The 25,593-nt window shown below is 36.3% G+C and overlaps 1 protein-coding gene across 1 annotated transcript in view; it reads left to right on the top strand.

Annotated features, from left to right (window-relative positions):
• Positions 1 to 25,593, top strand: part of LAMA2 (laminin subunit alpha 2) — a 646,015-nt gene that overhangs the window by 445,794 nt on the left and 174,628 nt on the right. Inside the window, exons 23-29 of the mRNA XM_007190832.3 lie at positions 9,105 to 9,341; positions 10,919 to 11,062; positions 12,811 to 12,990; positions 13,099 to 13,287; positions 13,371 to 13,504; positions 17,773 to 17,890; positions 25,448 to 25,582. Of these exons, the coding sequence (XP_007190894.2) occupies positions 9,105 to 9,341; positions 10,919 to 11,062; positions 12,811 to 12,990; positions 13,099 to 13,287; positions 13,371 to 13,504; positions 17,773 to 17,890; positions 25,448 to 25,582 (1,137 nt within the window). The remainder of the gene's footprint in view (positions 1 to 9,104; positions 9,342 to 10,918; positions 11,063 to 12,810; positions 12,991 to 13,098; positions 13,288 to 13,370; positions 13,505 to 17,772; positions 17,891 to 25,447; positions 25,583 to 25,593) is intronic.

Genomic DNA, 25,593 nt, shown 5'->3' with positions numbered 1-25,593 from the left:
CATGGCATAACTTTCCATTTAGTTAAGTCTTTATCATTTTCCTCAACAATGTTTTATAGGTTTTGGTGTACAAGACTTGCACATGCATTATTAAATTTACTGTTATATTTTTGATGCAAATGCTATTATTTGTTCCATTTCAGTTTCCAATTGTTTGTTACTAGAATAGAAAAATACAATTATTTTTATATATTAACCTTCTATACTGCAATCTTCCTAAGCTTATTAGTTTTACTTGCTTTTTGGTAGATTCATTAGGATTTTTTATCTAGACAATAGTGTCATCCACAAATTGAGTTTTACTTCTCCCTCTCCAATCCTTGTAAGTTTTGTTTCATTTTCTTGACCTACTGCAGTAAATTGTTGACTAAAAGAAGTTGGAGCAAACATCTTTGCCTCATTCCTTATGTTAAGTAGAAAGCATTCAGTCTTTTAGAATTAAAACATAATTAAGAATGATGTTAGCTATATTTTACTTATAGATGCTCTTTATCAATTTTAGGATGTCTCTCATGTTCCTAGGATGCTAAGAACTTTTATCAGGAATGTGTGTTCAATTTTGTCAAATGAATTTCTTCAGCTATTGAGATGATCATATGATTTTTCTTTTTAAGCTGTTAATATGGTGAATCATATTGATTGATTTTCAGATGTTGATCCAACTTTGTAATCCTCAGATAAACCCTGCTTGATCATGGGAGATTATTCTTTTAGAATTATTTTAGATTATGTTTGCTAGCATTTTGTAAATGGTTTTTGGGTCTACATTCATAAGGAATATTGGTTTATATTTTTCGTAGTGTTGTTTTCCAGTTTTGGTATTGGGGTACTGCTAGCCTCATGAAATAGATTGGGAAGTACTCCCATCACATAATTTCTAAAGAGTTTACATAATCAATGAAATAGAAAACAAAAATACTCTAGAAAAAAGTCAGTGAAGCCCAAAACTGATTCTTTGGAAAGATTAATAAAGTTGACAATACTCTAAGAAGATTGATCAAGAAAAAAAGAGAGAAGAAACAATCATGAATAAAGAAGGGGACATAACTATAGATCCTATAGACATTAAAAGAATAATATGGGAATAATCTGAACAACTTAAAACCATAAATTTTATAACATATTAAATGAACTGAATGGAGGAATGTTTTCAAAGGTTTATTTTAACATCCCTTTTTTTTTTCTTACTTTGAAGTTAATTTGCCCTTGCGTTTCATGTTTCTTAAGGTGAAAACTTAGATTATTGACTTGAGATCTTTCTTCTTTACTAATATAAGCACTTCATATTATAAGTTTCCTTCCAGGCACTACTTTAATTGTATCCCATACATGTTGATATGTTGTGTCTCAATTTTCATTGTTTAAAATATTCTTACTTATTTTATTTTTAATCCAATGATTATTTAAAAGTATGTTCTTTATTTTGCAAATATTTGGGAGTTTTCAAGATCTCTTTCTGTTATTGTCATCTAGTTCTGTATTGGTCTGAAAACATAATTTGTATTTTTTAGTCCTTTTGAATATATAGAGATTTGTTTTTTGTCTTAGAATCGTATCCATTTTGATTAACATGTATCCTTGAAAACAAGGTGTGTTATGTTCTGGCGTCGTTGGATAAAATCTTCTATAAAAGTCAATTATCTTTAATGATTTTTATGTCTGCGTGTTTTCTCAATACCTGAGGGTGTTGAGCTATACCTGTGATCTAGTTCTTCTTTCAGTTCTCTTGGGTTTTGATTCATGTATTTTGTAGCAGTGATATTAGGTGTATGCTCATTTAAGATGAATCTATCTTTTTGAAAAGTTGATGCCTTTATCATTATGAAGCATCCCTGTTTATCCATGATAATGTTCCTTGTTCTGAAGTGTACTTTTTTCTGATATTCATATAGCTATTCTGTCTTTCTTCTGATTGGTGTTTTTGTGGTCGTATACATTTTTAAACATTATCATTTATTCCATCTCTTTTTAAAAATAGTTTAATGTGTTTCTTTTAGGTAACATATATCTAAATCTGTTGTTTATCTTACCTTAATGCTTCAGCCTCTTAATTCAAGTATTTAAATCATTTCCATTTAATGTAATTATCAGTCTGAATGGGTTAAGTCTACATTTTGCTATTTGCTTTATATTTGCCCTATCTGCTCTTACCTTCGTTTTTCTTCTTTTTCTACCTTTGGACTGAGTAATTTTTTATAATTACATTTTATATTCACTTTGACTTCTTAGCTCTACTTATTTATTTTATATTTTTGTCTTTGTCTAGGGGTATACATCTTTAACTTTTCATAATGTACCTTAAAATAATGTTTTACCACTTTACATTTAACATAAGACACTTGCAAGGGTAAACCTCTAATTTTCTTTCTTATCTTTATGCTATTGTTGTCATGTATTTTACTTCTATATATTATATATCCCACAATATAATCTTATGATTTTGATTTAAATAATCAATTATTTTTTCAAAAGGAGAAAAAACTTATTCTCTGTTTTTCTATATAAATATCAATTCCAGTGCTCTTTATTCCTTTGGGTACATCCAAATTTCTATTATTATTATTATTATTATTATTATTATTATTATTATTATTATTATTTCTAGTATTTCAGGTCTGCTGACAATGATTCTTTCAATTTTTGTTACCAAAAGTCTATTTTTCCTTCATTTTTCAAAGTTATTGTTTCTGAGTATATAATCCTAAATCCTGTTTTTCAGCAATTTGATTATGTTGTCTTTTTGTAGTCACCTTATATTCATTTCTCGGGGGGTTAGTTGGACTTAGATCTGTGGGATTGCAGATTTCATCAAAGTTGGAAATTTTCCAGCCATTATATCTTTAAATTTTTGTTTGTTTGTTTTTCATCCCCATTGTCTCCTTCTGGAACTCATTATGTATGTGTTGGACCACTTGATATTTTCCCACAGCTCACTGAAATTCTGCTTATTCTTTCATTCTTCTTTTTTCTATATTCTTCATTTTTGTTAGTATCTATTGTTAGATGTTCAAATTCACTAATTTTTTTTTTCTTCTGTAGTATCTAATCTGTTGTTAATCCAGTTGCTAGTCTTTTTTCATTTCAAATATGTATCTTTTATCTTTAAATTTCCTTTTGGATCTTTTTATATCTTTCATTATCTCTCCTCCTTATATTCACATTTTTCATTTATCCTTGAGAATATTTATTTATAATATTTATAAATATTGGTTTTTGTAAGGTAGTATTCTGCTAATTCCATCATTTGTTTTATTTCAAGATCATGCTTACTGGTTGATTTTTTTTCCTGGTTATGAACTATATTTTCTTGCTTCTTTGCGTGACTGTTGATTTTTATTTGGATGCCAGATGTTGTACATTTTTTCATTGTTGCACATTAGATTTTTGTTGTATTCCTTTAAGGAGAGTTGAACTTTATCCTGGCTATCAGGTTAGTTACTCATCGATCACTTGAATCCTTTTGATGCTTGCTTTTAATTTTTATCAGGGAAGGTCCAGAGCAGCCTTTAATCTAGGAATCACTTAGCCCTACTACTAAGGGGCTAAATACATTGAGAACACTACCCAGTGCATTACTATCTGTTCACTCTGGCTATTGGGAATATGAATTATTCCAAGCTTTCTGTGGACTCTAGGAATTTTTCAGCCTCAGGCTTTCCAATTATTTTTTTCTCCAACCATGTAGAATTTCATTCCATGCATGCACAGATCAGTACTTAACCAACAACTCAAGGGAACCCTTCTGCATATCTCTGGAATTTTCTCTCTAACTTCCTTCTTTTTGGACACGTATTCTACTTGTCTTCCATAAATTCTAATTGCCTCAGCTTCTCCAAACTCTACGCTGTTTCTCAACAGCATAGTTTGGGGCATTATTTGGGTTTCCCCTCTTTGGGTTGCAGACTGGACTCTGCATGTTCTAACTCATTTGTTTTCTAACTCATTTGTTTTCCTTCTCTCAAAAATCACAGTCCTTCGCTTCCTGTTATCCAATGTTTGAAAACAGTTATTTCTTGGTTTTTATTTGTGTATGTGTTTTGTTTTTAGTTTTATAGTTTAACAGATTAAAATAGAGGAGATAAACCATGTAAGTGCTCTAAAAACTAAGAGACTGTTTAAAAAGAAGGAATATTCTTTAGTGCCTAGTGCAACACAAAGGTCAAGTAAGATTAGGGCTGAACTGTGTCCATTAAATTTAAGAGCAATAAATAAAGGCATTTTTGATGTTAGTGAGAGCCATTCCAGTTGATCACATTGGACTGAGAAATACTGGAACATAATGACCAAGTGTGGCCTGTTTGACTCCATGGTAGTCCTCTATAGAGATGTAAACTATTATTTTCTACTGAGTTAGCACACATGTAGACTGTAACCATTCTTACATATATGATAAAATATCTGAATACATTCATCTAGAATACACTGATCTAGAGGAAAACAAGAGTATTGGTGACTGTTCAAGGAAGTGCAGATACATGACTTCAGTTAGACATGTGGTTAAATTAAAAACTGGACCGGACGCTCATTTTTCTATTGCCAACAGCACTATTAAGTTTGAAGGTCCATAGAGCTACATTTTTGGAAACAAAACAAAAATTTCTCAAGAGTTCCAAAGATTTTTGATGAGTATGAACAATGTTTTAAGTTTCTGTGACTGACATTTTGCATTTTCAACCTCAAATCCAAGCATCTGCCCCATCGCTTGACTCATGAACAAGTTGTACATAAACTTAAGAGGGTTCCATGTTATCTACAAAATCCTATGATGTGACCAAACTCTAATGAAACACCTGAAATTGAAGCTGATGCTTAATGTTCAGGATGTAAATCAGGGTAGAATGTAGACCAAGTTTTTTTTTAAGCATTTGTATGTTTGATACCATTATATTTACTGATCATTGAATAAACATTATATTGGCTGAGGGCAATCGAAATATTTTGATTACTTTGAACCACTGTTAAAAATCTAAATTTCTGAATAGCTAGATACTTCATCATTATGAATAATTACAAAAAAATTCATACAGCCCTCACAAATATTTATAAGCAAGTATCCTACTATTTAAAAATCTTGGATGAGTATAATCTAAATGAACAGTGATTTGAGATTTATAGCTTTCGTTTCTTTGTGTCATGGATAATTTCTCTGTGCTGAGGTATGAGCACACACATCATCTGAGCTTTTATTGAACTAGAATACAAAGCCTGCCATCTTTCACTAGCAGGGGAATAGTGCATAAATCCTCTATTGCTAAACAAACATTACATCTAATTATGATTTACGTTTCATGTTGGCTATAGTACTATCTAAACATATGGTTAATGGTCTCTTTTATTCTCTACTATAACTTCCTGAATAAACTCCCTGATTTGGAAAGGTCCCAATGTCTATCTGTACTGTTGACTAGTCTTTAAGAATTAATGCTTTCGTTTTATAAATTTGTAGCAGACATTTCATATTTTAGTTAAAGTCTAAAGACAGTTATTTTAGTTAATGAAGTCTAAGACATCTATTTTAGTTAAGTATCTCATAAAACAATTTTTAAAGTTATTATATGGTTATAGTTTCCATAACATATCATAATTTTCTCTTTCTGATTATGGTCAGTTTTGTTTAAATGAGTCAAGGAAAAATTATTTAAAGGAATAAGTCAGTCATCCTTATTTTGAATTCTCATTCTACATCTGATGTTCTATAAGGCCGAGTTACTTGGGGGGATAGCAATTGTTTGTTCTATGCTTTGGAAACTATGGCCATGTTTGTAGTATAATAAATAATCACACTTTAGATCTTTGAGGTTAAAATACCTTTTAGGAGCATCCCCTACTGCAGGCCTTTTTACTGGATAGCAATGAAGACAGAAAAATACTGAACCAGAAAGACACAAAAAATAAGGCCAGGTGATATTTTAATATCAGAATCTGGGAAAATATTTCACCAGTGTAAATCTCTGGGAAGAGATAATAGATGGGAAGCTGGTGATTGTACATCCCATCCTGGAAAGTGTTGTCCCATAAGTAAACTGCTGGCAGGAGCGGAAGCAGGAATAGCCCTAGTAGTTGTGGGTATAAGAATTAAGCTGAGCAATCAAAGTGTGACAAGTGCAAAGTGAGATCCAGCCAGACTTGGATCTGGAAATTTGGCAAGTTGTTATGCATATGAGTATGCCACAGAGCTGTAGATCTGAGAAGGATAATTAATAGAAAATCACCAGAAAGAGGTCATAGACTAAGTACAAAGCCTGTATGGTGGCAAACTCAGACACAGAGACAGGTGGTATACTCACCTGGGAGACAGAAACCACACTAGTTGTTTAAACAGGGAAAGTAGAATATAAAGAATTGTTAATCGGTAAAAGGATAAAAGAGGGATATAAAATGTCCTGAAGTAGTAGGTACAGAAGAGCAGCTACTACTTCCAGGGTGAGGGGTGGTGGACAGTAAAGGAGCCAAGGGCTAGGGGAGGGCATCCCCCTGCCCGCCACTCCCAACAAGGCTTAGGTTCAGACATAGTTGAAAAGAATGTGGCTACCACAGGAATGCATAGCCTGCTGGTGGTAAAACACAAACAATAGTAATAATACACAAAACTTGCCAGATTTTGTGGGCAAGTGTTGGTCTGTAGACGCTACCCATCATTGCTGGAGGATATGGGTATGCTGGAGCTACTTAGAAGCAGCCTGTTGTGGTCAGAGCTTGTGTGCAGACCTAAGCAGCCTAAGGGAGAGAGTGGCCTGATGGCATAGCTGGAATTCTTTCTGGGCCTCTGGGCTCCCATGCTAAATAATTAAATAATAATGATGGCAATAGTAATGAAGAACCAGAACCCAGACAGAAATGTCTTTCCATCACTATGGCCTTCTAATGAATAAGCCTAACGTTCTGCTACCTGGCCAGGGAGAAATGTCCACAGGGTCTAACTGCAATATCACAAAGCAGGGCAAGGAGGAGTGAGTTTAGAGCTCAGAGACAGCAGAGTAATCACTGGCACAGCTGATCTGTGAAAATGATGTATTCCAAGACCTTAAATAACATTTAGAAATCCAGTTGAATTTTAATTAAAATGCAAGTAACTATGAGGTCTAAATCAGAAACAGAGAGCCTTAAGCAATAGGAGACGAAGAGACATGTGGATGAGCAGCAACTGAAGATTGCTGCTGAGATGAGATAAAGGAATTATTGAAAAGAAGCTAAAGATGCAGCAGTGTAATTAAAATAAGTATTGGTGGTATATACATACAAGAGAATTTTCATGGTGTAGAATGGAAAGGACAAAATGGAGAACAAATTTGAGAGGCAAATAGGGAAACGACTACAGAAAATAGTAGTATATTATTGATTTGGCAGACAGACAAAAATGATGTACTTTAAGAATTATAAGTGATCCTGAAGAAGAATATTGATAAATTAGAACAGAAGTAAAAATCAAAAACAAATTTGAAGAAATAGCACTGAATTAAAGAACAATTTTATTCTCAAACTGAAAGAACTCACCATGTTCCAGTAAATTAATTTTTAAAAAGACTCAAGCTTTTAAAAATTCTAGCAAAACTTGGCATTTTATTTTATTTTTTAAATTTTTTGTTTTTAATATTTTTTTAACATCTTTTTTGGAATATAATTGCTTTACAATGGTGTGTTAGTTTCTGCTGTATAACAAAGTGAGTCAGCTATACGTATACATATAACCCCATATCTCTTCCCTCTTAAAAAAAAAAAAAAGTAGCTGCTTAAACATGAATATCAGAAGGAAAATAAAAAGATATCTTGAATTAGTAGCTTGATCCCCTTCTGTGCTAGTTTCCTTTTCCCAGAAGTACACTTTGTACTGTTTTGTTAGTTGAGTTTTAAGTGTCTCAAGAGGTGGTGGATCTAGCACTTCCTTGGCAGCATATTTCACAGTCTAATAATCTTAATAACTTCAGTACTCTGGAATGTGTTTAATCCAGTCTTATTTGTTTGTATAGGTTAAAATTTTCCAAGGGCCTCTCATCACCCTAGCAATAGGAATTTTTTAATGGTCTCATCACTTTTTAATTGCTTAAACTTTTACCTTTTTTTTTTTTTTTAGTGTTTGAAATAAAAGGTTTGGAATGAGCATTAAAAAAAAATTCTAGCAAAATTTCAAATTACATATATAAAGAGAAAATCCTATGCATATCTAGGAAGAAGAAAAAAGGTTACCAGCAAAGCACCTCAGATTGGGCTTTTCTGCAAACCTAACTCTAAAACACAACATCTTAGATATCACTTCTCCTCTAAATTCTCCCTGGCGTCCCCACATCGGGTTTGGTGCTTTTTATACATTCTCATAGCATTTTGCATTTTCCCTATTATACCATGCTTATTCCACTGTGTTATATTTATGTATTTACTTCTCTCCCTACATTAGACTGTAAGGTATGTCTCTATACAATAAATGCTATAAAAATGAAATGATAAGGTAAAATGGCTTTGTCTAAAGTTCAATCTTTGAAGTAAGAAGTATTTGAAGGGCTTCCCTGGTGGCGCGGCAATTGAGAATCTGCCTGCTAATGCAGGAGACACGGGTTCGAGCCCCGGTCTGGGAAGATCCCACATGCCGCAGAGCAGCTGGGCCCGTGAGCCACAATTACTGAGCCTGCGCGTCTGGAGCCTGTGCTCCGCAACAAGAGAGGCCACGATAGTGAGAGGCCCGCGCACCGCGATGGAGAGTGGCCTCCACTTGCCACAACTAGAGAAAGCCCTCGCACAGAAACGAAGACCCAACACAGCCATAAAAATAAAAAAAATTTTTTTTTAATTATAAAAAAAAAAAAAAGAAGAAGTATTTGAAGAAAACCTATACCTAACTCCTGCTCACCACAAAGACAGAGAAAACAGTTTCTTTCTTATTCAATAGCTTTATGGTTTCTGGGCACTCATATATTTTAGTAAATGCAGAAAGCAATTTTAACATTATGTTCACTGATGTTTCCCAAGTGACTAAACTAGAACACTACAAAGCATATAACAGACACATGATTAATATGTGCTTAATGGAAGCATAGAAACATTAGAATTAAAATTTAAAGATATTACCCATGAAATGGTGTTAATCATTGCTGTTTTTATCTCCTCCATAGCCTTGTAACTGCAGCTCGGTGGGATCCTTGGATTTCCAATGCAATATAAACACGGGGCAATGCAACTGTCGCCCCAAATTCTCTGGTGCAAAATGTACAGAGTGCAATCAAGGCCAGTGGAACTACCCTCACTGCAATCCCTGTGACTGCTTCCTGCCAGGGACTGATGACTCAACCTGTGATTTAGAGACTAAAAAATGCTCCTGTATCGATAAGACTGGGCAGTGTACTTGTAAGGTATGTGCTGCCAAAATTCAGTAAGGAAAAACCTTACTCAATTCTATTTCCATTGCTCAGTTTTAACTTCATTCAGTTATTTATTCCTGCATCATTAGGCCAAACAGACAGACAAATGAAAATTCATTGCCAGACACAGTTTTTTTCTAGCATACAGATAAGCACTGATTTTTAAGAACTGATTTTCAACCAAAACCCAGCGTATTTTTCTAGCTCATATAAATGATATATTTTTGACAGTAAAGCTCAGTTTGTCTTTACATATTCACTTTGCTTCAACAAGAATAATGTGGGAGAGAAAAAAAAGACAGTTATCTTAAGCATCATCAGAGAAAATCACAGCTAAATGATAAGGTTTATTTAAAAAAAAAATTTCTCCTCAAATTAATCCGCAATCACTGTACACTGAAAAATATATTTACTGCTGTGGAAGTTCAGTAAAATTTCATCACGTATAAGCACTGACATTACAAACAGTAACTATATGCAAATTTCAGTCCTCATTAATATTGTTAAATGACGTAGGAAAACAGCCAATTAAAAAGGGTAAGAAGGGCTTCCCTGGTGGTGCAGTGGTTAAGAATCCGCCTGCCAACACAGGGGACATGGGTTCGAGCCCTGGTCCGGGAAGATCCCACATGCCGCGGAGCAACTAAGCCCGTGTGCCACAACTACTGAGCCTGCGCTCTAGAACCCATGAGCCACAACTACTGAAGCCCACGAGCCTAGAGCCCATGCTCTGCAACAAGAGAAGCCACCACAATGAGAAGCCAGCGCACCACAATGAAGAGTAGCCCCCACTCGCTGCAACTAGAGAAAGCCCGCGTGCAGCAACAAAGACCCAACGCAGCCAAAAATAAATAAAAATAAAATAAATTTTTTAAAAAAAGAGTAAGAAGGATTTTTTTCTCCCTTAGATATTTCTGGAAAATCAATCCCAGGATAAATGCAGTAAAGACTGTATCAGAAGTATCTTTTCAAGAAAAAGTCTATGCAAAGAGGGTCAGAGGAAACAGAAAGATGAAATCTAGGGAGTGGTTGTTGAGTCTTGAGAATTTAGGAAAATGGAAGGTTCTGCCATTAAAAGTCCTAGACAAAGCACAAAGTATGATGCTGCATTATTACATATTATGGTTATACATTATACTTAATACATGCTGTATGTGTGTATATACAGTATTCAATAATAATTATATAAATCTATATTTTAACATCCTGCCTGTTTTTTACAGCTTTGCATCACACCACTGTCTAGGAATCAATGTTTTTATTTTGCTTTCAAAATTCTCATGACTCTTTCATATTCCTCACAGTGGAATAATGGGAAATGTACTGCTTAAATTTAAAAAACAATATACAATATCCTTAGTAATGCATGTATTTATAAATAAAGCATTTTTTTAGACCCATGCCATGCTAACAAAGAGATTAACTGCGTATGCTATTTGAGATGTGTCTGATATTCAGCATTCTTTTTTGTTTCATTGTCTTTAAAATGTGCTCCTGTTATTCATTCTTGAGTTTATTTCTCTCACGTGTCACCATATGGACCCTGAGGATCTCTCATCTTTCTTCAGGTGAATGTGGAAGGCGTCCGCTGTGACAGGTGCCGGCCTGGCAAATTCGGACTTGAGGCCAAGAACCCACTTGGCTGCAGCAGCTGTTATTGCTTCGGCGCCACTACTCAGTGCTCTGAAGCAAAAGGCCTGATCCATACGTGGGTGAGTAAGGAACTGCTGAGCCATGTAATGGTATAATGTTAGTTCCTGCTGGCGTCTTTTAGCCAGGCACTGAGGGGTAGGAGGAAATGGCAAAACATTTAAGTAACCTTTTCCCCTGCGCACGTTTAGAACTGGTAGAGGGGCCGTGTGCCATTAGACAGTTGGAGTAAATGTCGTTTTTATCCTGCCTTTAAAAGAGTTCATTTATTGCGGATAAGGAAATAGATGCCGAGTGAAAAAGGAAAACATTATAAGGGAAATGTTATGTTTGGGGATGGGAAGCAGCTGCCTTCTGAAGAGCAAGGGCACCAGAGTGGGGAGATAGATGTGTGTTCACGCGGTAATGAAAACCAGAACTTACACATTTAGTCCAACCAGGCTTAGAGAATCATCGCTCTTTAGGGTGGAAAAAAGTTCAGTTTGCCTTAATTTTCCTTTAACTCTTCCTACTTTAAAACTCTACTTATTGTTAGTGTAAAAGACCGGCTTTCACAGATGTTGTGGATTTCACTATGCAAAGAAGTCAGAAGGATTTATCCCCTCTCCTACCTGTTCATTGTGCACAAGTTCTGTTTCTCATGAGGACACTTCATAAGAAGGGGATGGGGCTGCAGATAGACATGCAGTCTATCACTTTTTTTTTTAACATCTTTATTGGAGTATAATTGCTTTACAATGGTGTGTTAGTTTCTGCTTTATAACAAAGTGAATCAGCTATACATAGACATATATCCCCATATCTCCTCCCTCTTGTATCTCCCTCCCACCCTCCCTATCCCACCCTCCCTATCCCACCCCTCTAGGTGGTCACAAAGCACCGAGCTGATCTCCCTGTGCTATGCAGCTGCTTCCCACTAGCTATCTATTTTACATTTGGTAGTATATATAAGTCCATGCCACGCTCTCACTTCGTCCCAGCTTCCCCATCCCCTTCCCCGTGTCCTCAAGTCCATTCTCTACATCTGCGTCTTTATTCCTGTTCTGCCCCTAGGTTCTTCAGAACCACTTTTTTTTTTTTTAGATTCCATATATATGTGTTAGCATACAGTATGTGTTTTACTCTTTCTGACTTACTTTACTCTGTGTGACAGACTCTAGGTCCATCCACGTCACTACAAATAACTCAATTTCGTTTCTTTTTATGGCTGAGTAATATTCCATTGTATATATGTGCCACATCTTCTTTATCCATTCATCTGTTGATGGACACTTAGGTTGCTTCCATGTCCTGGCTATTGTAAATAGAGCTGCAGTGAACATTGTGGTACATGACTCTTTTTGAATTATGGTTTTCTCAGGATATATGCCCAGTAGTGGGATTGCTGGGTCGTATGGTAGTTCTATTTTTAGTTTTTTAAGGAACATCCATACTGTTCTCCATAGTGGCTGTATCAATTTACATTCCCACCAAGAGGGTTCCCTTTTCTCCACACCCTCTCCAGCATTTATTGTTTGTAGATTTTTTGATGATGGCCATTTGGACTGGTGTGAGGTAATATCTCATTGTAGTTTTGATTTGCATTTCTCTAATGATTAGTGATGTTGAGCATTGTTTCATGTGTTTGTTGGCAGGCTGTGTATCTTCTTTGGAGAAATGTCTCTTTAGGTCTTCTGCCCATTTTTGGATTGGGTTGTTTGTTTTTCTGATATTGAGTTTGATGAGCTGCTTGTAAATTTTGGAGGTTAAGTTTAAAGGAGGCCTCCAAAGACTTAAACGCAGCCCCCTGCTGTGTTTTGATCCCATGCAGGTGACTCTGAAGCCTGAGCAGACCATTCTGCCCCTGGTGGATGAGGCGCTGCAACACACAACTACCAGAGGCATCATTTTTCAACATCCAGAGATTGTTGCAAACATGGATCTGGTGAGACAAGATCTCCATTTGGAACCTTTTTATTGGAAACTTCCAGAACAATTTGAAGGAAAGAAGGTAAGGACAAGAACTTTGAAGTCACATGAGAACAAAATAAAATATGTCTTTAGAATAACGCTATTTGGAGATTTATCTAACTCATCATTCCTCATTCTGTTTTATCAGTTGATGGCCTATGGTGGCAAACTCAAGTACACAATCTATTTTGAGGCCCGGGAAGAGACAGGTTTCTCTACATATAACCCACAAGTTATCATTCGAGGTGGGACTCCTAGTCATGTGAGAATTATCATCAGGCATATGGCTGCTCCTCTAATTGGCCAGTTGACAAGGCATGAAATTGAAATGACAGAGGTAAGGTGGTTAGTTGTTGGGTGCCAGGATGCCAATGGATTTGCACTCGGTTTTGGCAAAGTGGTTTCTTTTCTTGTTAACAGAAAAAATGGAAATATTATGGTGATGATCCTCGAATCAGTAGAACTGTGACCCGTGAAGACTTCTTGGATGTACTATATGATATCCATTATATTCTTATCAAGGCTACCTATGGAAATATCATGAGACAAAGCAGGTAAACTATAATGAATATCCCAGTTAATTTCTTATTCTAGAGTCTATAAGAGAGATCAGTAAGACATCAGACAAGAAAGATTTAAAAGTTTGGTTTGGGAGTGTGATGATAGAAGACTAGTCAAGGATGGCATCCAGCTCATCTGGTGGAAGTTACTGCCATTCCCCCCAAAAGGGAAACAGAATCAGAAGCAAGATTAAGGGGAAAAATATTGAATTGATCTTTGACATGGTGAATTTTAGATGTTAGGCAGAAATTCAGGAGAAGATGTCCTGCAGGGTAGAGAGAATTCACTGCTGTGCTATAAATAGGTTGCAAGATTGCTGACAAGGTATCCTCCTTCAACCGTCAGGGGAACCAGACGGGGCCAAGTTGGTCCTGTCTCTCCCAACCATATGCATTCTCATCTGTTCACCCCAGTGTGCCATACTGTATTGCCATTTCCCCTGTGCCTGATGATGTGAAAAGACTGGGAATCACATTGAGTAGAAAAGTACGCGGAAGAAGAACAAGAATGAATGTCATGAAAGCCAAAGGATGAGAATACTATAAGGGAGTAGGTATGGTTTTTTCGTATGACCCAAAGAGGACAATTAAAAGGAGGCTCTTTGAAACTGACACTTAGGATCACACTGGTGACATTCATAATACCAGTTTTAGTGAAGTCCTGGGGCAGAAATAGTCTCAAGGTTTTGAGGAATGAATGGGACACAATGAACCTAATATTATGAATGTAGACTATTGTTCTCCATGAACAAAATCATAAAAGGGAGGAATGAGGTCATGTCAAAGGTCAAGGGAGGATTGTTTAATGGGAGAGAGAAGTAAGCATGTTTATATACCATGGCGCTGGGGAAGGAGAGGAATTAGTAGCAAAATATAAATTAAACAATGATAGAATAAAGAGAAAATAAATAATGGAGAAGCCAGGATACTTCAACATCATGAGTATACATGAGTATACTTGAGGTCATGTGCCTCAAGTATAAGGGAAAACTTATCTAATGAGATAAAATGAGGAACTGCACAGATGTAGCTAAATGTATGCCATGGAGGCAGAAAGTTGAGTTGAGTCCATACACATAGTCTCAACTTCTCTGGCATATTAGCTTCTCTGTTGTGTCTATAAGAATATGAAATCAATAGATGTTTAGAAATAATCTTATATAACAAAATAGTAGATCAGTGCAGGAAAACAAAAGAAAACAAAATTATGAACCCTCTCATTGACAAACCAATGAATATAAAAATACCATGTTTCACTTCGTCCCAGCATGGACTTACATATACTACCATGGACTTATATATACTACTATGTAAAATACATAGCTAGTGGGAAGCAGCCACATAGCACAGGGAGATCAGCTCGGTGCTTTGTGACCACCTAGAGGGGTGGGATAGGGAGGGTGGGAGGGAGATACAAGAGGGAGGAGATATGGGGATATATGTATATGTATAGCTGATTCACTTTGTTATAAAGCAGAAAAGCAGAAAAGCGCCATTGTAAAGCAATTATACTCCAATAAAGATGTTAAAAACCATAAAATAAAAAATTTAAAAATAAAGAAAGAAAATAAAATACCTTAAAAAAATACCATGTTTCAAATGTTTACACTGTTAAACAGGTAGCAGAAAATCCTTTCTTTGTTGCAGAAGATCCATATTGCTCTTCTGATTGTACCAAAAGTAGGGACCAAATCAAGGACCAAAATTTACTTTTAAGTCTATATTGTTTTGATTTTTTTTCATGTTTCTCATTTCTAACAGGAGATTCTTTTTTGTTTTGTTTGGTTTTGTTTTTTACAGTAGGTCCTTGTTGGTTATCTATTTTAAATATAGCAGTGCGTACATGTCAATCCCAAACAGGAGATTCTTTTATATGAAATAATTTAAAAAAACATATACCAAAATATCTTGTCAGTTATATTGTTAATTATTTTAGAATTTCAAATGTAAATTAGGTGACAGAAGCCAAAGCAGGTTTGCATGTCCTAGAAGACTGCAGGTGACTTTGTGAGTGTGAAAATATGTTATTTTGAAATTGTTCCGTGCTTCAGTAAAAAAGTTTGGTAGTAGAGAGAACATTTTGTTAGTGGATCTGGTAGAAACAATGTTGTCATGCATTTTTTATTACGCTTTCTTTGCCTCTCTCACACCGATTCCACCCTTCTTCGCTGTAAGGTTGCTTTTTTCCCCATAAGTCTCTTTCTCTTATCACTTTATTTCATATACCTCACGAAATAATATCCTTTGGCTTAGGAGTTCCTTTTTTTAAACACTAGAGTAAGTGAATACTTCACTTTTTCTAGGCTCAATAAAAACTAGAGTGAACATCTAGTAACGATAAAAACAAATAAAGCAGTGGATCAGCACTTGATTTTGTAAGACAGTGGAATTTTGACAAAGGTCAGAGATATGTTTGAGTCTTCCTCTCAAAGTAGTTAACGCATAACCCTGCATCTTTATTCAGTTACAAATTTAAATAGTCTCAGAAGCAGAGAGTTTGTTATACATGTGGTTTGAGGTTCTGACTTTGTACATATTGCAATGCTGAAATTTTCTTTTTTCTTTGCTTTTGTCCTCTCTTACATTTATTTGAAGAACTTAACGACTTTGTTTTTCAGTATTCATTTAAATAGATGCCTGAGTTTGGCCAAATCCCTGATTCAAGCAAAACAATTCCTCTCTGATTCCCTGAGGAAAAATAATGATGTGTTGCAGAAATGTCTGTTGCTAACACCATTCAGGTTTCACTTGGTTTTTAAATACTCACTAGTCTGTTGTGTGCATGCATGTGCCAGAGAAAGGAAGGTGATGCTAGAAACTCCTCAGGTTATAAAATGCCATGAGATACTAGCAGAGATGACTTTGCAACAAACACCGAGTTACCTTCCTACTCCCTCAGAGAACCCAGAATCTGTCTTGTAAGACGGGAGTGGTTCATTTACAGATCACAGCTGCTGTGCGTCCTATAATGAGGGGAGCATGAAATCTGAATTTTAACTGAACATGTGTTTCATAAAGGCTGGCTGGTCTTCAGATTGTAGATTACAATGGGAGCCAAGTCAGAATGCACATTCATAATTCAGTGTCAGTAAAACCTACCTATTCTCGTTATAAAGTTTATGATTCAAGCTCCTTAAGCTATTAGAGGTGTGTTTTATTGAAGCACAACTATTCATTGTCTCATTTAAAAGTTTATTTGCAGAACATTTCATGTTACCAGTTAGTCATGAAACAGTCTGAGTTTATGGACTGTGTATTTTTTTTTTTTTTTTTTTTTTTGTGGCTGTGTTGGGTCTTCGTTTCTGTGCGAGGGCTTTCTCTAGTTGTGGCAAGCGGGGGCCACTCTTCATCGTGGTGTGCGGGCCTCTCACTATCGTGGCCTCTCTTGTTGCGGAGCACAGGCTCCAGACGTGCAGGCTCAGTAGTTGTGGCTCACGGGCCTAGTTGCTCCGCGGCATGTGGGATCTTCCCAGACCAGGGCTCGAACCCGTGTCCCCTGCATTAGCAGGCAGATTCTCAACTACTGCGCCACCAGGGAAGCCCGGACTGTGTATATTTTTTGATGTATAATTTCAAATTATTACAAAGGGTATCAGCATTTTTATTGTGAATAATTTTTTTCAATTATAAGGACCTTTCCACCAATAGGAAGGGTGGGTTAAGTTACTTGAAGGATTTATTCAATAAAGTTAACAAAAGACTAATTTGAGAGGTTCTTTATCCTCAGAAAGATATCAGTATTACTAGCTTATGCTCAGTCGTTTCCTAGATGGTTTTCTAAAGTTCTTGAAAGGACGTTCAGAGATTCAAGAGCAAGAAATTGGGACCGGTTGCAAATTAAAAGCAATTTCACTAGTAATGACTGGAGATTTTCCAACAGGAATGACCTTGGGTGGTCTGTTTGAAAGAATGAAAATGTCTAACTAATTGGCCATGTCTACCTGAAGCCACTCACATTTTTAAAAGTGGGAGGAAAACTCTTTATAATAACTTCTCAATAGGACATCAGACATCTAATTTCCTAAACGCTTTATGATTCATGTGAATATTTTGCTAATGTGTAATCTCACCCTTTGGGGAAGCAAAGATGCTGGAATAAGATGTGGCACACGGAGCCCCTGGAATTTAGCAGCTTCAAAACAATAGAACAAGTTTGTGGTTGTTGACAAAACCTTGAGAAGACCCTTCTTTCAGGATTGAGTGTTTGCTAGGTAAGCTTAATTTACTGGTACCCCCATCTAAGTATTTGCTCGCTGTTCCAGGATTTCTGAAATCTCAATGGAGGTAGCTGAACAAGGACGCATCACAGCAATGACTCCTCCAGCTCACTTGATAGAAAGATGCGATTGTCCCGCAGGCTATTCTGGCTTGTCCTGTGAGGTAAGCTGGCTCCAACTAACCTTCTTAAGCCCCACTCAACCAGCCAAATGGAAATACTCCCAGGACCACCTTTACTGCAATCAGTTTTACTTTAAGGCATACCCTCAACCTATTTTATCTGATCTTCCACTCACAATATGAGACGCAGTAAGAAGACCATGATGTCATTGCTCCCTAGAAGTAGGAATCACAACTCAAGGGAAATATCTAATAAAAATGAAAAGATTTGTAAAAATATGAAACAGTCAGGAAATAAGAATGTTTTCTAAAGGCCCCTTTCTTGTAGCTGATCTGTTTTCTTGGCACCTTTTCTGAACAGAGACATTTAAACTGCAGTGATTATGAGACAAGATTATATTGGGATTTGAAAGATTGTTTTTATATAGAACATGACAAAACTTAGGTAATAAATATCAGACTGTTCCCTTTAACATAGGCTTCTCAGAAGGACATAAATTGTTCCAACAGTGCCACTGTCACTCAGTCATTATATTTTTAAAACTGCATTTTTTACTTTCTAGGATATTCCTTTGACTATCTTCAGAATTGGTAAATTTTCTAGATCTTTATTTTGTGGAACCAATTTAATTTTTACAAATATTAAATCTTCATAGGAAGAGTATGATCTAGGGAGAGGTGGAATTGCTGAAAAAGTGGCCTGGATTTGAATCTCTACTTCATCATATACTAAGACTGAGACCTTGTGCAGCTAGTACACCTGCTTAAGCTTCAGCTGGTAAATCTCCAAGCCCCTGAGTAACTGCCACCACACTCACCCCTTCTCCTGTAGACCCTATAGTCCTCTCCACAGTGCAACAAATAAAGGCTGGCCTGGGAGGGGCCTCCAGGACCTGCTCCAGCCCTACATAATGGATTCTTTCCCCTTAGTCAGATTGGTTGGTGGCCACTACATACTAGTTAGATGTTTTTAATATCTCCCGTACCTACAGCCCAAGAATCACATGAAGGCTAAATGAACTAGAACTTAAGCACTTATCACAGTGCCTGGTAGTAGTCATAATAATAATAACCAAAGTCAATATGGTTAATAATATTATTAATGGAATAAGTAGTTATAGATCTAACGATTGATTTATTTATAAATACAGTTGGCCCTTGAACGACATGGGTTTGAACTGCCTGGGTCCACTTATGTATGAATTTTTTTCAGTAAATATACAATGGACCCTCCACGGGTTTCCAGGCCACAGATCCAACCAACTGCAGATCAGAAATTCCATCTGTGGTTGGTTGAATCCACTAACGCCGTACCAGAAGATATGAGAGAGCCGACTCTGGGATTTAAGCATCAACAGAGACTCATGGAACTAATCTCCTGGCAGATAGTGAGGGAGGACTGTAATTTTGTATATCTTTTGTAAATAGGATTTGAGAAGTTTTATTAAGTATGGCTCACAAGGCGGGTGAAGTACACTTAAAAACAATGGCTATAACTCTCTTGAGAGGTGGCGTGGTATAATGAAAAGGAAAAAGGAGTTTGGGCCCGGTGAAGCCTCCCTAGCTTCTCCACTTGAACAGGACATTTGCTCTTCGTTGCTGAACTTTGGGGTTTTCGTACCCATAGAATCATCATGAAGATTAATTTAAATGAAATCATACATATAAAAGCTCCTCTGTAAATTCAAATGTCATTCAACTTAGTTGCCATTGTATGAATTCCACACAGGTCAGAAAACAAATTTCATAAGAATAACTGCAAATATCTGTGAAATATCCTTGGAAGAATTTTATAGTTTTGTGACTGCTCTGAACAGCAATATTTATTTGAATGTGCCTATTTTGATCTAATAAATGACCAAATAATCCATCTCATTATTAAATCATAACTCGTACATACACATGTATACATTTATACATACACCAGTAAGTATATATATTGTACCTATATGCACAACCCAATATGTGTGAAATATATATATGCACGCACATTGTAGATGTGAAAAATGAGGCAGTGACAGAGGCACATACAAAATATGCTACCTTTCCAATGAGCATGAAAAAGATGAAAGATTGAATTTGAGATTTTTCTAGACAAGAGGTGGAATTTTATTTATCCCAGGGAGTGTTTGGCTGTACTGCTGTCTCACTGTGTAACCTTGGTCAATGCCTTAATTGCTATAGGCCTTAGTTATTATATAGTTATCCAATCTGTAAAATTACAGGTTGGGTTTTGAAGTTCTAACATTCTCCAATTCTGCAATGTTATTTTGCTATACAAGATATTAAGCAGTCGATTGACCTTAGATATCTTGAAGAGAAAGTTACTACAGCTATATTTTTCTGCATTTATTTAAAGAATACTCTTCACTTATGAACAAAAATATTCGCAGAGTAGCAAATTATTTTAATGCAGTCTACCTTCCATTCCAGATTTGAAATGTTAAAATTCATCTTATTATGATCAGCAGGCTTTTTAAATAGTATATTCTAAAACATACTTTCCCATTAATTTTAGTAATTTTCCATCATTATATGAAAATATAAATTAGCCAATACAAATACAAATAAAGCCAATGATACATGAAGAAAATCAAGAAAAACTAGAAACACGTATAAACTATTATCTGCATTGGTGGCTTCACCTATGTCCTGTGAATTTCACTTAAGCTCCTGTTGACAGACAATAATTACAGTAATATCTTAGAGGAGAGATTAGGGGATAAAGACCTATCTCTTATAATAAGCTACCTGAGGTTTTCTCCACAACCCATTGCCTCTAATCCATTATACATCTTATTTATAATTCATCTTGAATCTAAAGTGTAATTACTCAGGCATAAAATCTAATCATCAAAGCAAGAACTAAGGACAGTTTTGAAATAATACATCCCATTCTAGTAACATATGCTTTGGGTCATGAATACACGAAGCAATTCCTTTACAATATTTTCACCAAATGTAAGGTATTCTAGAGACATTTGCATTTACAAGCTACTCATTTCATGTTTTTATCCAGAAATGTGGTTGCAAGGAAACAAAATTAAGTGTTGGTTGCCATTGTAAATATAGCCAGTTGTGAAGACACTTAGCCTTGCCTATTACCTGTAGGGTTATAACACTGTAGCCCTGTTCATTTAAAATGTCAGTTCTAGAAATGCCTACTTATTATAATTTATGATTTGAAGTAGAGACTAGGTTACCTTTAGAAGTCAAATAAAGAACACAATTTCCTCACCACATTTGTTGGTGTGGGAGCCGTTGAGTTTACCGTACTTTACCTAAGCTACTCCTCACTGTTGTCTCGGTTAACACTGTTGCCTAAACTGACCTAAACTCAGGTTAGGTTGTATGTAGAAATGGAAACTATTCAATATTGAATGTGTGGTTCTCTGCAATAAGATCATGGAAGTCAGAAATTCACAGGTGATCTCCTAATGATATTTTGCTCATTTCATCTTGTTTCCCCTTTCCATCATGTTTTAATAGGGCTTCTGGCTCACAGTTGAATGGCTAGTGTGTACTGGATCACCACTCACAAGCCGTCAATTGGCTATCAACAATAATTTTTTAAATCCTCAAACAAAAATCCTCAAACAGTACCTATTATCAACTCATAAAACTCAAAAGACAAAATAGTGAGACTAGACTTTTCTTCTTACACATGCACATTTCTAGGGATGCTCTTTACCACTTCAGTTGCACATGGAAGACCCAAAGACTCTTTTCATATACATTAAAATATTAAAGAACATGGTATGGGTAAGTGGCATACATTGTAATTTTGCTTCCCAATGCAGTATAGAACAATCACTGTTGCCTTTGTTTTCAGTGTATTCTCGATGACTATATCTAAAAAATCATCTGGAATAGAGACACCCATATTGATTTATTGTATTTCAGGCACTACACACACATCATCTCATTTAATCCTCCCAACAACCCTATTAAAAAAACACACAAAACTGACCATTTATTGAGTGCCTACTGTATCCTGCACAATGTCAAGTGCATTCCCTAATACACTTACACCAACATCATTGAGCACATTATAATTCCCATTTTACGGGTGAGGAAATAGAAGCTCAGGCAGGTTAGGAAACCTGCCCTTTATCACACAGTTGGAAAACAGCAAAACAGCAATCTGAACCTACCTAAGTCTGATTCAAAAAACCTAGCTACAGGGGCTTCCCTGGTGGCGCAGTGGTTGAGAATCTGCCTGCTAATGCAGGGGACACGGGTTCGAGCCCTGGTCTGGGAAGATCCCACATGCCACGGAGCAGCTGGGCCCGTGAGCCACAATTGCTGAGCCTGCGCGTCTGGAGCCTGTGCCCCGTGACGGGAGGGGCCGCGATAGAGAAAGGCCCGCGCACCGCGATGAAGAGCGGTCCCCGCACCGCGATGAAGAGTGGCCCCCGCTTGCCGCAACTGGAGAAAGCCCTCGCACGAACCGAAGACCCAACACAGCCAAAAATAAATAAATAAATAAATAAATAAGAAAATCCTTTAAAAAAAAAAAAAAAAAAAAAAAAAAAACCTAGCTACATTAATACTCAACTAGTAAGTTATACAACATCCTTAAATTGCATGTGAGGAAGCTTCAGCCCACAGCATTTAAAACCTGCATAAGTCATATGTAGTAAGTGGTGAAACAGGAATTAAACCTAGGATTGTCTGATTGCAAAACCCATGTAAAGATACAAGATAGTGTTTTTACTGGCCACAGCACAAGTATCTATTTTTATTGTTAAACTCTGCGTTATGTAACCCGGCACCTGGAGCCCGTTGGCCCTGTACTCTCTTTGTCTCCCATTCCCTTCTTTCCTCCCTCCCACATTTTTGTGCAATTTGATTCTAACATTATGATGGGATACCATATTATGAAAACAAATTAAAGATGGAAGGAGAGCAGAAGAAAATTGAGCTCTGAATAATTTCAGCACAAGGCAAGAAGAGAACTTTGGAAAAGTTTGAGTTAGGAAAAAAAAAAGGATAAGATTAGGACAGTGTTTATGTACTTGCTTTTCTGTAATTCTTTATTTTGTTCCAGAAAGAATTTTAGGCGGCACTTTAAAAAGTAGCTATTATCTTTGCTCTTTTTTTCCCAACTCAAATATAATCATCCTCATGAATTTTGCCCCAGTTGACTGACAAGAAAAACGTCTGATTTTGAAAAACATCCTCAAATATTTGAAAAATGGAAAAAATAAATACAAACAGCGTCCACGAAAGGAGGAGATTAAAGAGAAATAAATATGTCTCATTCCTTTACAAAGTGTGTTTGAAGTTTCTAATTCTTGTGTGGCAGAATAGTCTCTCTCTCTCTTTTTTTTTCTTTTTTTTTTTTTTCCTAACTCAGAAGTTTAATCTATAAGGACACAAAATTAATCTAGAGTCTTAGAACTGTAGAAACTTCAGAAATCAACTGAGTTAATACATCTGCTCATTTGTGGGATGAGGAAACCACATCTCAACAACACCAAACGACTTGCCTGTATCCCTCAGGCAAAACGAACTAGTAAAATCAAGGCTTCCATATTCATTGATGTTGCAGTACCAGAGTCTGTACGCCCTTCAAAGACACACATTCCCAGCAGGGAATGAGGAATGTGCCAGTGACTCTCAATCCTGGCTGCTTATTAGACCCTCCTGGGAGTTTTACAACAAACCCTGGCCCTAGTCTCCACTAATTATATTAGAATCTCTGGGGGCAGAGCCAAGTATCCGTATTTAAAGCTCCTCAGACGATTCTATGTGCCGCCAGGGTTGAGAATCACATAGACAGGCCTAAAAGCTTCCACACAGGGCTTGACTTGGAGCCCAGACTTTTACCCGCACTGGAGTGCTTTTCTACTTTGTCCTACTCTTTCCAGAGAAGAGCCATAGTAATAAGAGAAACTGGGTGTAAACTTCACCTGCAGTGCTCACCTTCGGATTTCAGTCCATAACGTTGAATTTCATATGATTCCTCAATGAAAAGTACCGTTTCTTAATGTTATTCTTCTTCTAAGACTTTTTTTTAAACTTTTGTTTGATACAAAAAGTAGAGCTAGGAACTCTCAATTTGTGTGATTTTTAAAGACACACACACACCCCCCAAGCAAATACACCAGTAAAATAGCAATAATTACATGAGTATCCAAGGATGAAATCTATATAAAGCAAATCCAATTCTATTCTACAGTCAGCACACACCAGAACTGGAACAACCCATACTATGTAACATTTTTAAACACGCCTTGGATTGTTTCTTCAGTTATGCTTAAATGAATTCCTCAGCCATAATTTCCAGACCTTATTTGGTAACAATGGCAAAAATGAACCTTGATTTTCAAGAATATGAATAAACTTATTAAAATATCTTAGGTCCACTATAAGACAAATAGGACTCAAAATATTTTGAATACTATTCCCAGTTTTATCAGCTTGCTCAAATCCAGGATATTATTAAATCTCATTAGAATTTCTTATACGCTGAGATAAAAGCAGAGAGACTCTTAAATGCTTAGTTGAAGTACTCTCACATTATCCAAATCAAAACAAACAAGGAGAGTGCTGACTATTGATCGTTTTTATTCTAAGGAGCCTCTACATACTCCACTCTGGATGACCTAGTCCTGAACCAAAAGGATGCAAAGGCATTAAGAAGTTCTTAATTCACTATTTTTTCCCCTGCTTATTCAGCAATCACTTTTCTCATCAATGGGAGCAAAATATCCTGTGAAAAAATTTTTACATTGCTAATATCCCTTTATAATCTTCAGTGGAATCTGGAAAACTAACTCCTATCCCTTACTCGTAAATCAAACAATGGCTAATAAATGCAGCAGCTTTGCACGCTAAGAGATCTGAGCCCAAAACACAAGACTGTTCTCATTCCCTCTTCAGAGCTATGGGCTTTCTTCCAAAGAGCCAGAGATGTTTCTTGATACATTTACATAATAAACCCGAATGAAGATGGAAGTCTTGATTTTGCATATGTCAGCTTTGCTAGCAGTTTCCTGTTTGCTCTCAGATTTTTATTGCAAAATGAAAAAACTAGATCAAGGAAAGATACATTTTACTGGTGGCCTAATATCCCCGAGACATGTAGAGCTTTTATTATTTTGAATTTCTTACTTTTATAGTCTTCAAAATATACTGATATAAATAACACGACCGTGACACTTTTTTATTTATTTAATTTTTTTCTGAGTCTCATTGGACATTTCCTAGTTACCCATCAAGCACAGTGGAAGCAGATTTTAGGTTGTCAAGGACATTGGAATTCTCTCTTTAGTCCATATGACAATTTTATTTAAAAACAAACTTCTTTTTCAAGAAAAAGAAGACTATTTGAAGTTTGTCCAGGCTGAGTGGTATTTGCAAATGACAGCTTTCCTTTGCTAAAGTCTGATGACACAGATGCTGCTTGTATACTCTATGGACCAGGCAGAATACACATTAGGAATCAAAAGTGACATTCATTGTTTCTAAGTGGTGTTGCCTTTACCGCTGATGGGGGGAAAGAAATCCTTCTTTTTAACTACTGAAGAACCCAAGTGTTCCTAAAGAAAGATTTCCAAGTTGGCTGTCCTAATTGGCTTCGTTTTCTTTCAGGCATGCATGCCAGGATTTTATCGACTGCGTTCCGAGCCAGGTGGCCGTACCCCTGGACCAGCCCTGGGCACCTGTGTTCCATGTCAGTGTCATGGACACAGCAGCCTGTGTGACCCTGAAACCTCCATATGCCAGGTATTCATCTG

This window comes from Balaenoptera acutorostrata, chromosome 14 (assembly GCF_949987535.1).
Source record: "Balaenoptera acutorostrata chromosome 14, mBalAcu1.1, whole genome shotgun sequence".
Classification (NCBI taxonomy): domain Eukaryota; kingdom Metazoa; phylum Chordata; class Mammalia; order Artiodactyla; family Balaenopteridae; genus Balaenoptera; species Balaenoptera acutorostrata.
Note: the sequence above shows the minus strand (reverse complement) of the source record. Positions and strands in the feature narration are given on the sequence as shown.